Source organism: Mytilus trossulus, chromosome 4 (genome assembly GCF_036588685.1).
Source record: "Mytilus trossulus isolate FHL-02 chromosome 4, PNRI_Mtr1.1.1.hap1, whole genome shotgun sequence".
In the NCBI taxonomy this organism is placed as follows: domain Eukaryota; kingdom Metazoa; phylum Mollusca; class Bivalvia; order Mytilida; family Mytilidae; genus Mytilus; species Mytilus trossulus.
Genome location: NC_086376.1, coordinates 9,701,136 through 9,717,707, shown reverse-complemented (window position 1 = coordinate 9,717,707; position 16,572 = coordinate 9,701,136). Strand labels below are relative to the sequence as shown.

Here is a 16,572-nt window from a genome sequence, read left to right as displayed (position 1 = left end):
ATCCTGTGACTTACTGTCCTACATTTTTTTTCTCTGTGTGTTGACAATGACAATCCAAAAAAATAAAATAATATGCTGGTTGTTAATCTTGAACAGTGAAAAAAAATACAAACAACATCTTCTACTCTTTATTTTAGTTTAACTTTATCATATTATGCTATTCCATTTTTAAAACTTGCCTCAAATTTAATGAATCAATAAACATCTTCCCCAATGTAATATTAACTTTATCATGTGTTTACAACTCACAATCCAAACTCTGTTTATTACATATAATTTAAACTCTGGGTATAACTTACAATCTTAATCCTGTTAATTACTTTTAATTCAAACTCAGATTAATACCTAATTTATAAATGTTAACATCTTGCGTATTGTCTATTCTAGAGACATATTACATATGCATTATATGTCTCTGTTATTTCATATTTCATATTTGCATGGCATATATCTATATAATTATTTGTTTCAATTGGAAAGTTGTAAATTTCTTCAACATGTTTAAAAGTAAAGAAAGAAGACATGTTTGAAAAATAAATATAATATCAGAATTCTTGAATTAAAAATAAAAGTGTGTCCTTGTATTCATGTATATATATTGACAAATAACTTAGTATTGAAATAAACCCTTAAAAAAAAAAAGGTTAGACCTAAAATGTAAAACCCTGCCCTTTATATATTGAAAATTTAACATACATGTAAAATGTGTAACTAGCAAAATGTCGGAATTAGAATCTGTCAACTTAAGACATTATAATGAAATTTAAAATTTGTATATATCAGAACTATAAACATGATACACACAAGTCATGTAAAATTCAACAAGAATAAACAGATTGTTGAAGAAGTGGTTGATAAGATAATCTATGTCTTTGTCTCTCTGTCATAGAACTTTATTTTTATGTCTTTATTATAATTTATTAATTTTTGGGCTTGATTTTCTAAAATAAACGAATAAAAATATAGTTTACATAAAGTTCCCACCAAATGAAAATGAAAATTTAATTGTTTTAATATCATGGAACAGAGATTATAATGTATTATATATGTCTGGTTAAAATAATGAAAGTAAATAAGACTGCATTGAATCATTTCATAGCATTATGAATGCGATCTCCTTTAAGAATGTAGGAAAGAAGAAAGTCACAGGAATATTTTTTGAACTTGTTAGAATAAACCTTAAACTATACAAATCCTTGAATAAACTGGGACTTAAACATGATGGGACTTGAAAATCTTTTGGTGGTATTTGGTGCTTACAAAACAGCAAAGTACTTGTCTTTGGTGCACCGGAAACAAAAGTTTTGAAACTTATGACCACAAATCAGTGTTTTAGAAGCACAGTGTGCATATATATGACATATTTGAAAACATATAGAAAGATCTGAGTGTCCAAATAAAAATAAGGCAGATCAAGGAGGGCCCGCCCTTCCCTTTTGTGAGAGAAAAAAAATGGTTGATTATATAGGGAATCACTGTAGCATGACTGGAGCAGGGTCCCCTTAGGTCAGTCAGGGGCCCCCTTTTTGAAAAATTCTGAATCCCCCGCTGGTGTCATTGTTCAAATTGCTCACTTGGTAAAGTTGAAGATGAGCTTCATTTTTAGTTACAATGTACTCTTTATAATATTCATAGGGAAGATGTTTGTCAATACATTTCTCACAATTGTTATAATTTAAAAAATTTAAATAAATCTTATAAATTTTTATGGCTCAGCCTCTAGATGCATGATCTTGACCCAAGAAAAATTTATTTCTGTTATATTTGTGACTGTTTTGAATTAATAAGGAGATCAGGCATGAATATTGACACTAAGTCAAGAAAATGATTTGAGAATGCATGCATATAATCAGAGACATATAATACATAATGTATTATATGTCTCTGATATAATGTAATTTTATTCTTTTATTCACAATATATGTGTGGTTTTTGGCTCTGATTCTTACCAATGCTGATAAAATTACTAAATATATATTTACAAGTGACTATTATTGTTGTAAATCAATTGTATCTGATTTTATGCCACTAATTGGCCATGCAATATTATACAATTACTGTCTTTTGGTGAGGTAAATGTGTGGTTTTATTGACTTTTGAAAAACTGATATTCACTGAGGCCAACGGCCGAAGTGAATATCAGTTTTTCAAAAGTTGGCCTCAGTGAATATCAGTTTTTCAAAAGTCAATAAAACCACACATTTACCGAGACAAAAGACAGTAAATGTTTTATTCCATATTCCGAGAGAAATTAATGTCATGGAAATATTTACCAAAACCAATTGTACATCAAACTTTTTTTACCGGCAAAATTATACACGTAAAAGCACGCGACGTTTTGCGCAGTGAATATCCTTTTTCCGCAGGTGAATATGCTTATTTATTCAAAATCCCATTCATATAGAAAAACCTACTAATATTTTATCAATATGGAATAAATCTATTTTATTCTATTCAATGAAGTCTAATATACGTCCTTGTTCTATTCTATTATGTGATGTAAGAAAAGATGAGCATATAAAACGTACCATAAATAAAATTTGGTATTAACAGATATTATGACTTAGCAATTAAATGACTTTTTAAACAGCACATTTCACATGACTGATGACCATGCAACTTTGAGCAAATTGCAAATTATCATGTGCAATCAACCATATCAGACACATATACACACTGATCATATCCAATAAAGAATTGAATAATTAATGGTCATGATGGTAATTCTTGACTTGGTGTCTTCCTCGAATGCCAACATTTTATATTTTACCTATTCCTTGAATGCCAACAAAAATATTTCGATGGATGTTTTTATAATAACAATAGGTGTTTTTATAAGTATTTAACTGTAAAAATAATTAGTGAACTTGGTGAAATTGCCACATTTTAAGAAAAGAAAAAAAGCAAAAAGGGTTTGAATTATTATGAATTTAAAGAAAGAAAGAAAATGAAAACATATTTTTTATTATTATTTATTAAAAAAAAATTGGGGGAATGAAAAGGTTTATTAACGAATATTTTAATTGAACAATTAACTAAACTTTAAAAATCATCAAAAATAATATAATTAATAACTTCCATTCTGGCACTCTACAAAGTTTGGAGAAAATCCATAAAATAGGGTAACAAGAATTTAGCCTAAAGAGGCATGATATTTATTTGTTGTAAGTGGCTTTGAACTAGCTATCAGTAACTGCAAGTTTTCTCAGAGGCTGAACTAATGTGTCTTTTTGTTGTTTGGATATACAAGTACCTGACCAGGTCCATTGTGTAGTACTTTCTATTTGCATCCATCTGATGAGATAAGACGTTTTCAACTGAATTTTATAGTTAGTTCGACTACAGACCTGCCAACTTTTGAAAATCTCCATGGGGGATTTAGCGCGCGACAAGATTTTAAGGGTTACAATTTTAGTGACTTTTCTGTGAGCAATGTTTCTTACTCCTAAAATAGTCTAAGTTCTCTTCTTTTTTCTTTTGGTATACTAATGATGAGCTTATAGGCCTTGATTTCTTTTATTTGCATGATTCTTGTACTTTTAAATTATAAAATTGACAAAATAACTGAAGAATAGAGAAAATGGCATTAAAAATAAAGGATTCAAAGTAGAGACCCCCCCCCCCCCCCCCTTTTCCCCTTCAAAGACCTTCTCATCTATGAAACTTGACTCAAAACACCTAAAACTACATGTCCTAAAGTAAGAAGGATGAAGACAGATTTTGTTTTAGTCTTACTCATGGTCTTATCAGTATCAATGAGAAAATGGATAAAAATTTGAGTTATCTTTCTTTGTATTCAGAGGTGCTCTTACCGGCGGAGGCTTATACAGTAACACAGTAGAGGTGTATACAAAATGGCGTCGATTTTAAATCAACAGACACACGATGTCTGGTTTCAAAAATTAAACAGATTTCAAGATAAACGATGTTTTCTTGAGAGTTCATTACAGTTCTCATCTTTCAATTAATTATGATTTTGCTGTGGAACTACGGCAAATGTTGCAAATTGTGCTTGTATGATTAATTGATTAAAATTGAAAGGCTGTTTGACCAAATTTGTGTATAAAATTAATTTTGAGGACTGTTACGACCCATTAGGTAATCTGATTACATACAACCACTAATTATGACACCTGTTGTGACTGTTGATTAGCGTAGGGTCATTAACTTGTCATAATAATATGTCCCCAGGTAAAATGATTGATTTTTTAAAATAGATCAGAAAAACTTTAAAATCGGTAAACAATAATTTTTTCGGGTATATTTGTTGAAAATCGGGATTTTGACTAATTTTACGATCCCGATATCGGGATTCGGGTTGAGGCGTAAAAATCGGGATGATACCGCGAAAATCGGGATAGTTGGCAGGTCTGCGACTAATTGGTGTGAGCTTTGCTCATTCTTGAAGACTGAGCTATGGTTGTTAATTTTTGTGTTATTTGGTCTCTTGTGGAGAGTTGTCTCAATGTCGGAACAAAGCACTGTGTCAACAACATATTTGGCTAAAACATAATCAGCAAAAGCTTCTATTTTCTTCTCTATTGGCAAATCTTTATTAAATATTCAGCAAATTTTGGTGCAAATGATATCCCTAAAAAACAGTTATTAGCGCAAAGGACTGCTGCCGTCTAAACACTGATAAGGGCTCCTTAGTGCACTAACGACTATACATTGCCACTAAGGACTAAAAGGAGTGCTGTTGTGTGTATTCTTTTTACATATTATGTTAGAGATTGTTATTTAACAATGTTTAATGCATAAATTTCAAATTTTATAGAAAAATAATCATAAATAGACAAGAAATTCAACATTATTTTTCTTTGATATGCCAAAAATCAATGAACTGTTTGACTGTTTGACACGTACCCCAAATGACATAACAACTGATTAAACAATCATAATCTTTTTTATTTTAAGTAATAAACAATTATATCGAAAAAGATTTATACAATTAAATGTGTTGTTCTTATTAAAAATGATGAAAAAAACAATAATTTAGTTTTTGTTTTACTTCTTTCCTGTCAGTCATTTGTCACAGGTGCACGACTGTGATGTGCGCCAACTAACTGACTAATAAGTTAGAGTGTGGTCAGCTTGTTATGTAAGAGATACGAAGACATAAGAAATAGATATATAGATAAGTGTTTGTTTTCATTTTGATTTCGACAAAGATGCGTGTATGTACAAATGGTTTCACTAAAAATTGCAATTGAATTCAGAAAAAAAATCATTTGGCGTCCTTGGGGTTTATCAAAATCACTAGTTTTTGACCAGTTTGATATCAGGATTGAGTTCAATATTGTAGCAGCTACGTAGCTGCTACAATATTGAACTGAACCCTGTTTACAAAGGCTTCATACAATACTTATTTGTTTGTATATGTTAAGACATTTTTTTCTTCTTCTAAAAGTATAAAAGAAGTTGAAAAAATCATTTCCCCATTTTTTAGTCAGATTAAGTTTCATTTTCAAATATATAAAAGAGACAAATTATTTTTTTGTAAATGTTCCACAGTTTTTAGTACAGTATTACGAAAAAATTTCAGTATGTGTTAATTTAGAGCTAAAAATATAATTTTGACAGAGAAAGAGAATGCTTGCCTTCGTATGAATGCCTTAAAAATATGCCTTTACTACATGATGTGTAAATACTTTTTTTGTAATACAATATGATTTTATTATATTATTATTTGAATATATTAACCTAAATATATCACATGAAAAAAATGAAAAAGCCGACAGAAATATTCTCAACTAAAACTTCTTTAAATCTTTTTTTTTCTTACATTGCTTAATGTCTTAATATATTAAAATAAATTTTGAAAAGTGCACCACAAGAAACAAGCGAAAGTGTTTCAGCTCCATTGCAGTCTATTCAAACTCATGTCCATCTTCGCCTGTTATCACATTAAAGCACACTTGCAAGTAAAAATAAATTGTATAGAGATACGGGTACAAAACACATTAAACTAATGTGTGCTAACCAATGTCTAAATAATGTTGAATATTTCGTTTATTTATGATTAATTTTTTATAAAATTTGTAATTTATGCATTAAATATTATTTTTTACCATAATATGAAAAAAATACATGTAACAGCACCCCATTTAGTCCTTAGTGCACTTAGGATGCGTCTGCACACTGCTAAGGAGTCCTTAGTCCTTGGTGCACTAAGGACTCCTAAGCAGTGTTTAGACACACCCATCATGCTAGTAGTCAGAGTCTCAGTTATATGACAATAAAAAATATTATAAAATTTTGCTGTAATAATTAATAAATCAATTATGAAAATATGCCATGTATGTGTAATAAATATATGTTGAATATATTTATTCAATAGAGAAATAATGAATTGCCTAAATTTTATTAAAAATAAGTCCTAAAAATATTATCTCAAACATTTGTTAAACAACATTGAATGCAGATCAGTCTCTCTAAGCATGCTAAATATAAACAATTTTGATTTTGGAAAATTAATTTTAGAAACACCTTTTCAATAGAAAAAGACAGGCATTGTGAAAGTTTGTATTATCATATGAAGATGACATTCATTTAATCTTCAGTTGTCAAAAAGTACATGTAAAAAATAACATTTATATGAATTGATAGAATTATAGATTAAACACTCTGTTTCAAATGTCTCTGGTTCAACTGATTTTTTTATTTCAATTTTTTTGTATTTTTTTTGGGATCATAATCACAGTAATTAAATTTGACAAACACATATATTTTACCTGAGACACTTTACCTGTATCAAAGTTATGTAATTTTAACACTTCAATGCAGACATGAATTCCCTTTATCCTTGAATACCTTGTGTATTAATTAGCAACAGGGGGTAAAATGATGGACACATAGAGCCATCCTGGTGGACATAGTTTTATGGCCACCAATAAAAAGATAGTCACAAGTAGTGTAACCATTGTAACCTGACTTCCCATGTATGTAACAGATTGTAACCATTGTATCCTGATTTTACATGTATGTAACCATTGTAACCTTATTCCCCATGTATGTAACCATTATAACCTAATTCTCCATGTATGTAACCATTGTAACCTAATTCCCCATGTATGTAACCATTGTAACCCGACTTTCCATGCATGTAACCATTGTAACCTGATTCTCCATGTATGTAACCATTGTAACCCAACTTCCCATGCATGTAACCATTGTAACCTGATTCCCCATGTATGTAACCATTGCAACCAAACTTTCCCATGCATGTAATCATTGTAACCAGATTCTCCGTACATGTTACCAGATTCCCCATTTTGTAACCTGATTTCCCATGTATGTAACCATTTTGTAACCAGATTCCCCATGCATGTAACCATTGTAACCAGATACCCCATATATGTAACCATTGTAACCAGATTCCCCATGCATGTAACCATTGTAACCAAATTCCCCCCGATTCTCCATGAATGTTACCAACCTGATTCGTCATGCAAGGGTTGCCCGGGTTGCCCGGGTTGCCCGGGTTGCCATGGTAACAGAAATTGCATGTGTGTAACCAGTGTAACCAATGTAACCATTAGGTGAAGGAAAGTTACAAATAAACTGTTGAAGTTGTGAATAATCAATGATAGTTTGTATGGGTGTAACCAATGTAACCAATGTAACCATTATGTGAATGGGGGTTACAAAACAAGATACCTATATTCAGGTGCACATTTTGTGCCTTATATGTCTCTGAAAGCCGATCGATAATTCTATTTCTGTCACAAGAACTGAAGTGGAGTATTTCTATATTTTACCGTTATGAAACTGATATTTGATACTGTACTCTCATAAAGAAATGGAGAACCATTCATCATATCATTTAATAAACGTTCTTGTTCCAAATCGCAAGTCGCGGTTTGTTTATGTATTAAAGGGAAACTTCGCAAAAAAATCAAAAATTGATATTATGTCCATTCTGTATAAAAATGCTCAAATTTATAAATATTAAAGTTTTATTCCGCTAGATAAGAGATCTCCATGCGTGGTCTCACTAATTAGAGACAAAAAGAATTGTAGAGACAAAAAGCGCCAAGAAGCGACAAGAAGAATAATATTAGCAACAAGAAACTATTTAGCGACAAGAAAACATTTTTTTATTTATATTACTTATTCGAAATAAATATTAAAAAAATATGCAAAAGAAAACAATTTCAACGACAGGAAAGTTAATTTTGATAGGGGGGAAATGAAACTTGTAAATCTAATTCAGTTGCTACATTTATTTACATGATATTTTATAAGGTATCACAGGAAGTATATTTTGTCTTTTTATTTGTTTTTAAAACCATTTTTGTACAATATATAATTAACTTGCAAAATGCATTATTTGTGCATAATTGTCCAGAAAATTCATACACAAATTGTGAAATACAAATTTTAAAGAACTGAAATCAAACAAGAGGAAAACATAATAAAAATGTGAATATTTTTCATCATTTTATTTAGTGTATTGTCTCATTTAACGATATTTATCATGTTTATGCATATAGATTGAAGATTAAAGGAAACTGATGACAATCTTGAGTTTTCAACAGGTGTTCACTATTCGGTACACTACAATAATTTTATATTCTGGTCAGGGCTTCCAAAATTTTTCTGAGCCAGCCGGACATTTTATATCTGATCCGAATTTTAATCCCCAAGACTAAGTCACAAAAGGCAATTATGGTAATCAGATGGCCATCCCAATGATTGACATTAGATTAAAAACGATATTAAACTTTACTTTGATATGAATTTGATGTTCTGACATAAACTGTTAAAATTGGCATTGCATCATTCAAAGTGTGCACATCAGTGTACTCATATATGCATTAGACTCTTTAATTGTGCAAAATGACGTTGTCAAGAACTTTATTTTCGTTTTTAAGGAAGTTCGCTTCTCATGTTTTTGAATTTTTGATAAATATTCGGTATCCTCTGGTTTTATCCATGTAATGCCATTTAAATAATTAGCCCATTAACCCCTAATTTTTTGTCCATTATTCGATTAAACATAGTTTAACAAATCTTCGTTGAAAATCTTATAAAATCCTTGTTATTTTTTCAAGGTTTTTGAAAGAAAAAAGGTTTCAATGTTAAATATACGGAAAGTCTAGAGAGAATTATTTCCCGCCAAACTTTCAATGGCTTATATCTCGAAAACGAGCACACGTCATAATTTGTTTTGGCTTTTTTTATTACTTTATTTATATTCTATCAAAATATAATAGTCCATTGAAAAGCTTGTTATTTTAACATAGAGTAGCAAACATCCTTAAAGTCACATTTTTCAAAACCGGATGTTGACTTGACAATGGTAAAACATGGACCATAAACGGATACGTAAAATCCGTGTACGTTTACATAGCACGACTGAGCGAAGAAGCTCTTTCCACGTTATTTCTTCAACAAAATACTTGAAATGAACGTTAGGTACAGGTATCAATGATAGTTTTAGAATTTTGAAGTAATGTAGGATGCATAATTGAATTTCCCACCTCTGCACATGCGCACACGTGTTCTTGTTCATACAACGTAGTTCTGACGATTTTTTCATGTAAAACCTTTTTAAATGTTTCAAGAAATCAAGTTTATAAATGTATTTATTATAAATTTGATCTTTTGGACTAAATCAATTAGATACAAACCGCTGAAATGTACGAAAGTAATTGTGAATGGGCGATGTCCGGTACTGAAATTAGTTTACCTGTCACCTGAACAGGTAGTTTTCAGCTGTCCAACAACTAATTAGCCTTGATTAAAATTAGAAAGTTCTGAAGTAAGGGTTGTTTTGATAGTAATTAATCAACATGTCACTTTTATGACCGGAAATGTATGGCTGTTAAAGGCAAAATGTTGAGGCAAAAAGATCGTGGATTATATTAAAATGACCGAAAAAGCCTTGAAAACTAAAAAGTATATGACCGTTTCATGCTTTTCTCAGCCGGTCTTTTACCGGACATTATACAAATGACCGGAATATATGACCGTTTTGGAAGCCCTGATTGTGGTGCGTGTAATTGATGAAAGTGTTAATGGATGTTATTGTTGCAATAAAACAAAGGACACGCACCTAGTTAATCTCATTTGTTGCTCTTAATTGTGTATTACCTTAGAGTGAAGCCACAGCTAATGTTGGTCCTATCAGGAAAAATTAATTGTACAGTTAGGAAGGAAATAATATTTCATGTTTTTGTTTTATTAAATCCTTGAAAAGGAAGGTGACAAATCTTTGTTTTTATTTTCATTTTATAGCGTTTACATTTCCTTTGCTCTTAAACATGTTTAATTTCTACATCTATCAATATGATAATAAAAAGTACACAATCTCTTCATCGAATTTTTTTTATTTCTTCATCTTTCAATATAATCCTAAAAAATATTTTAATGTATGTGATAACAAAATGTATTCTTGTCGCTAAAAAGCTTCTTGTTGCTTTTTGTCACTTATTATTTTTCTTCTTGTCGCTTCTTGACGCTTTTTGTCCCTAATTAGTGAGACCCCACATGCGTGTAGTTTTCCTGATTTCAAGGGGTATCAGATTGAGTGATTCCCCGCTTCATTGATTAATTTGAAACTCATGGGATTCTTTCTATGTCTGTCTGCATATGGAGGGCTATTGTCGTTGCATAATTTTTAAAAATCACATGCATAATTTAAATTAAAATAAATGTTTCATCGTAAAAATTACCTATAACACCCCTTCAGCAGAAATGGAATCTTCCATGTTATCGTTTCGAGTTGTCTCCCTTTTCGAAGTATTCGTCAAGAAGAATTAACTCGTTAATGCTGGTAAACGTTGTATTATATTAAGAACGATCTCAATGTAAACAGAGGAGTGTGTACGGAAAGGAGTCATGCCCTCTGACATAAAGGAACTTCAATAATTAAAGAGTAAGAAATGGGGTTCCTCCTAAACTGGTCCGCCGTTCTATATATAGCTTCGCACCGAAGGTCAGTGTAGCGATAAGTGAACACAATCTGATAGGGGTCCAGTTTAGGGTTCCTCCTAGAATTACGGTGATAAGATACTGAAGCAAGTTAACTCGTACCACGGCATTGGAACCAAAAAAGTTAACTTGTACTACTGGGAAGTCGTAACATTCAGAAAAATATATAAAAAATATGATGTTTTATGGGTTTCTGTTTGTAAACTTAATAGAAATAAAGTTGAATTACTTGAATTTTACACAGGAGTTAAATGAAAACTTAGACAAAAATAAAGAATGTTTTAAAGCATTAATGTTTAAACTGATCTTTCAAACTAGAACATAGGCGGATCCAGCCCCCCCTTTTTTTGGGCTCCCCCTTAGGAAAAGTTCTGGATCCGCCACTGTAGAACTTAATCCAGAGGAAAGTTAAAACATTGCTTTAACTGTACCTTATTAAAATTGAACATGTTGAATATGTATATATCCAATTTAAGTTAATTAAAGCTGTAATCCATGATCACAAATTGAATGCTATGTTTACAATTGTTGAAAGCCATGTGCTTTTTTTGCTGGGAAAATGCGGACCCCCTTAACAGGAATCAGTTAAATTTTATTGTTACATTTATTTATAGACAGTAAAAATAATTTTGGCAATCATTTTGACTAACTGCTAAGATTTTATTATTCATGAAAAATTTTCTTCGGGTGAAACTGTATATACCTTAATTATCTACATCTTCCACATACCTGCCAACTGTCACTATTTGCGGGGGATTTCCCCCATGGAGGCTCCCAAATTGAAATTTTTAAAGAGCAATTATGTCCACAATTTTAACAAAACAATTAATTTTACAATGAATTGAGGCTTATAAAAGTATGAAGAAGCCAAAAACAACATTACAGTGAATTTGAAGGCCCCTTGAAGGTTTTTTAAGGAGTATGACAGCCATCTTGCATGCAAACCCCCATGGGTATTTTGAAAACTTGGCAGGTATGCTTCCACAGTATTTTCTATCCAATATACAAGGAACATAAGCTACAAATTGGTCATTGTACTTTCAAATTATATACATTTTACAGACTTAAGAGGTATTGGGTGAAAGTAACGTATATCATGTATATTCATCATTTAACACCATTTGAATGCATTTAAATAAGTTGGTACGAGTTAGCAATGGTTCGAGTTTTTTTGTTTTTTAATGGTACGAGTTTACAATGGTACAGGATAACTATAATTCGATAAAACACAATAAGTACATGGCTCATACACTTGTAACGGGGATTGGCTATTCTTTAAGTTGAGTGACTATTCAGATTGTTACATTTTGCATGTGCAGTTGAATTAGTTTAGAGAATGATACTATCCAGCTGTACCAGGGTTACCGGCCAAAAATGCTTGAGACTCGCGCATGTTCATGCTTTTTTTGCAACAGTATTCTTGATTCTATTTCTTTCCTCTTTGATCTTTTGAATTTTGGCCAAATCTCATGCATTTGTTTAATGAAAATTTGGCAGAACTGCTATACATGTGTCAATGAAAACTATGGCAATCGTATCCCTCAGAGCATTCTGCTCTTTGATTATTTCATGGCTCTGCAAATTTCCGCAGACAAAGCCTTTTAAAACCACAAAAGTTAGTATCCAACAAATAATAATGAATTGAATAAAGACATTTATGATAACTTATCTTTTTATTCCTTATGAAGATGGTTCAGCTGAATTGAGGACTTTGACCCCTAATATCCACTCCTTGTCAAATGGATGTCTCAACCAAGGGTTTTTGGACTCAGACGAAGTTATCAAGACGCTGACATCTTTTGTGTATGAAAAAGCTCATGCCAGTATTCCAGATGGAATTAAAAATGATGTTTATTTTGTGGTAAAAAATGATGAAAATGTAAAAAGACGTAAAAAGGATGCCATTTATAATTTCCCTGATGACTGTGGTGTATACAATAAAATGAAGGGATCAAGTGTGAAAAGTTACCATGTTACTAACCCAGAAGGCACACTTAAGACTGTATATAAAAAAGGAGACCAGTTCTGCTATACAAAGCAAGTCAAAAAGAAAAGTATGTACTATCCACTGGATACTCAACCCTTGTCAGACAATATTATTGAACTTTTTAGACATTATAGCATATTGAAGAAGACAACGTCATACAGGAGACGTGTGTCATGGTTGGGAGGACATAAAAATCATCTTGCCTTAGTAGAGTATTTTGGAACATTTCCTGGGTTGATGCCACATGGGAATTGTAAAAAGAATAAAGAATATGTTAGAACGCCTGTAATGTCTGAGATGTCTGATCTGCTACATCAAGATAAACCTTTGGACAACAAACTGACACTAAAACATAATGAATTGAGTGGAACAATCAGTAAGAGACAAATACATGACAAGAATCACAGAGACATGAAGAGACAATGTAAGGTTTATTTAATAACTCAAAAATAATGTAATTCAGTATAAAAACTATATCTGTGATTTTATGTATTTTGATTACTTCAAATTTATCTTTCAGAGATTCATCCAACCTTCAAAAGAAATTTTGAAAAGTTCTTTTGTGATTACAAAATCCTTGCCTTAATAATATATACTTATTTAAAATAATGCATTATTTTTTCATATATGGACAAACATTGGTAAAAGACACACATTTAACGTTTATTCTGATATATAACATACAAATTCTAAAATAAAAATGTATACATGTTCATGTAAAAGTATAACTTTTCATTTCCAGTCATTTATTTTATTTACTAATTGCTCGTTAGTGTTTATCTTTCTATGAACAAAAAATGATTAAGGAAGAAAGGAAGGACATGCAGTACTGTTTTGTTAAGAAGTATTTTGTTATTTGACAGTAAATAATTTTAAGTTTTAGTGTTGATAAAGATAATAACTCTATATACATACATTACATTTTAGTCAAACTGAAGACACAAAAGGCCAAACAGGTGGAACAAAGTAGCATAGGTTAGTATATAAACAATTCAACTTACTGATGCTTAAAATGGCAGGAAGTTAGGTGCTTAGTAAGGTTCAGTGTCGTAGCTAATATTTTGTATAGTGGTACCTTGTAAGGTTACCTTTGAAAATTGTGGATTTTAAATGTATAAACCAAATTCATTTGTAATAAAATATGAAATAATTTTCTTAAAAATCTTCATTCTCCATCTTCTATGATGTGAACAGAATCAATTAAATGATTCCTACCAGTGAGTACTAGCTTATTTTGATGTATACTCTCTTCTAACATGCTACAACAACAAACATTTTCACAATCTAAAGAAATAAACATGGTGAAAACCATCTTCAATTTGGTATGATACTATTAGTTACATAGTGTTCTAGTGACCTCACTAGCACACTATGTAACAAATTTATCTTACCGACTATCTTTAGTGTGCAATTTAGACTAGTGACCGATCAAAATGAGCAAGTCTTCAATACTGTTAGCATTTAGAAACTAATTCCATTGATCCTACAAAAACAGATACTGGTTAGGTTTAAATGTGTTTTATGAATTTATTTCAATCTTAATCATCAATTTCTTCGTCTGTTGAAACCTTTATGAATTTTTCTCAGTACCGTTTTGTTTTTATAAAGGGATGTAACACCACTACTAACCATGTATGAAATAAGCCCCGCCTCCCTACTACCTTATAAGGAATATAAAGGGACATAACTCCACTACTAACTGTGTATGAGATCAGCCCTGCCTCCCTACTAACCTAATATCAAATATACACAGTCCCCACGAGGGCGATTTTAACCAGTCACTAAAAATGTATTGGAGGTAAGATACATGATGGTGTCTAGATTACACAAAAAAGCCAGTATTATATAATCAGGATGAAGAATACATTTTGGAATATGAGTTAAATTATCAGCTACTTGGACAATTAACTTGTTGGAATGAGAAGGACTACAAAAACCTTTTACAAACTTATTAATTGTAATATCTGACCAAAATTTGTGTCAGAATTGATATAAAAAAATCACAGTGAACAAACATTAGTGATAAATTGCAAATGTGGACTTCTAATGATTTTAATAAAGTGACTTAAATAAATCCTGACCAGCCTTACTGGTCCTAACATTAAATATTTAGATTGGATGGCCCCAACATAAAATATTTTGATTGGAAACATAAACAATTTTTTGTTTGCTGTATAGTATATTTTTAGTTTATACTTTTTTATTGTAGACAATCAAGATTCATCAGATGAAGTTCCATCTGCAGTTTCTAAAACCTTAGGTTTGTAGAAAACTAATTATAAAAAAAGAAGATTTTGTATGATTGCCAAAGAGATAACTCTCCACAAGAGACCAAATGACTCAGAAATTAACAACTATAGGTCACTGCATGGCCTTCAACAATGAACAAAGCCCATACCACATAGTCAGCTATAAAAGGCAAATGGAAAACAAATCAAACAAAAAAACTAATGGTCTAATTTATGTGCATAAAATGTATGTAGCAATCACTGAATTACAAGCTCCTGACTTGGAGGAGGCACATACATAAAGAATAAGTACACTAATTCAATCACAATATATAACTTTATTAGCCATTAAGTATGAGTATTAAGTATGAGTATCTTCTGAAAAATCAAGACTTTTTCTGACTAATATGTGGATAGTATTTTATTTTACATGTACATGTTTTAGATATTACACTTCTGAAAATTATTTCTAGTACATATCATGATTAGGTGACCATTGAAGATATGTTTGTGTATGGTTGGTTTGTGTATGTCTGAAATGATCATTACTTATAATATTTACTGCAGACAATAATTTCCCAAAGTTTACCTGTGCTACTTCAAAGAAGACACCTCTAAGATTTGATGAACAAACAGTACAAGCTCCATCTATTTCAGGTAATTAAATTATTTGGAAATATTAAAATGCCTTAATTTCCCTTCACAAGGCGTTGTACTTTAATCAAGGTATAAAGAACCATACTTGTTACTCTTTATTTTAATAAAAGAAACTTGTGATCATCAAACACATCTTTAGATCCAAAGATTGAATAGAAGGTCATTTTAAAAATCAATGTGAAAACTAATTATAAACTATTTAATTCAATTATTTCAAAATAGCCAGTGGCAATTTTTGTTTTAATATCTTGATCACAATACAATGAAATCTTACCCTTGTGGCAAATCATACTTAGTACACGGAAAAAGTATGTACATGTGCTATGAAAATTAGGAGGCAAATTCAAACTATTTGATTGTTTGAGAAGTTGTAAGTATGTGCTAAATGATGTTAAAACGATACTGGTAGCTGACTAGCTGTTTCTGGGATAAGTTATACCATAAAGATTATTATTCATCTGTTTTTGTACAAATAATGATTGTGTCTAGTGTTATATATAAAGAAGACCATCTGTACACTTCACTGTAATAATAGAAATGGAAGTATTTTTTGGTACATGTATATTTATTATTCACTTTGATCAACATAGTTAATTAGAAACTGCAAATTTAATTCCATTTTCTACATCATATAGATATAAGAAGATGTGGCATGATTGCCAATGGAACAACGCTCCATTCAAGTCACAATTTGTAAAAACTCAAAAGTATTGTCTTCAAAGCAGATCCTTGTCTTACACTGACCAGCAAGCTATAAAGCGC

The 16,572-nt window shown here is 30.9% G+C and overlaps 1 protein-coding gene across 2 annotated transcripts in view; it reads left to right on the top strand.

Moving 5' to 3' along the window:
• LOC134714621 (uncharacterized) overlaps nt 1-16,572 on the top strand; it is a 35,167-nt gene that overhangs the window by 17,857 nt on the left and 738 nt on the right. For both annotated transcript variants that reach the window (XM_063576013.1, XM_063576012.1), the window contains 4 exons: nt 12,627-13,349; nt 13,853-13,900; nt 15,135-15,185; nt 15,721-15,810. In XM_063576013.1, coding sequence (XP_063432083.1) covers nt 12,627-13,349; nt 13,853-13,900; nt 15,135-15,185; nt 15,721-15,810 — 912 coding nt within the window. The remainder of the gene's footprint in view (nt 1-12,626; nt 13,350-13,852; nt 13,901-15,134; nt 15,186-15,720; nt 15,811-16,572) is intronic.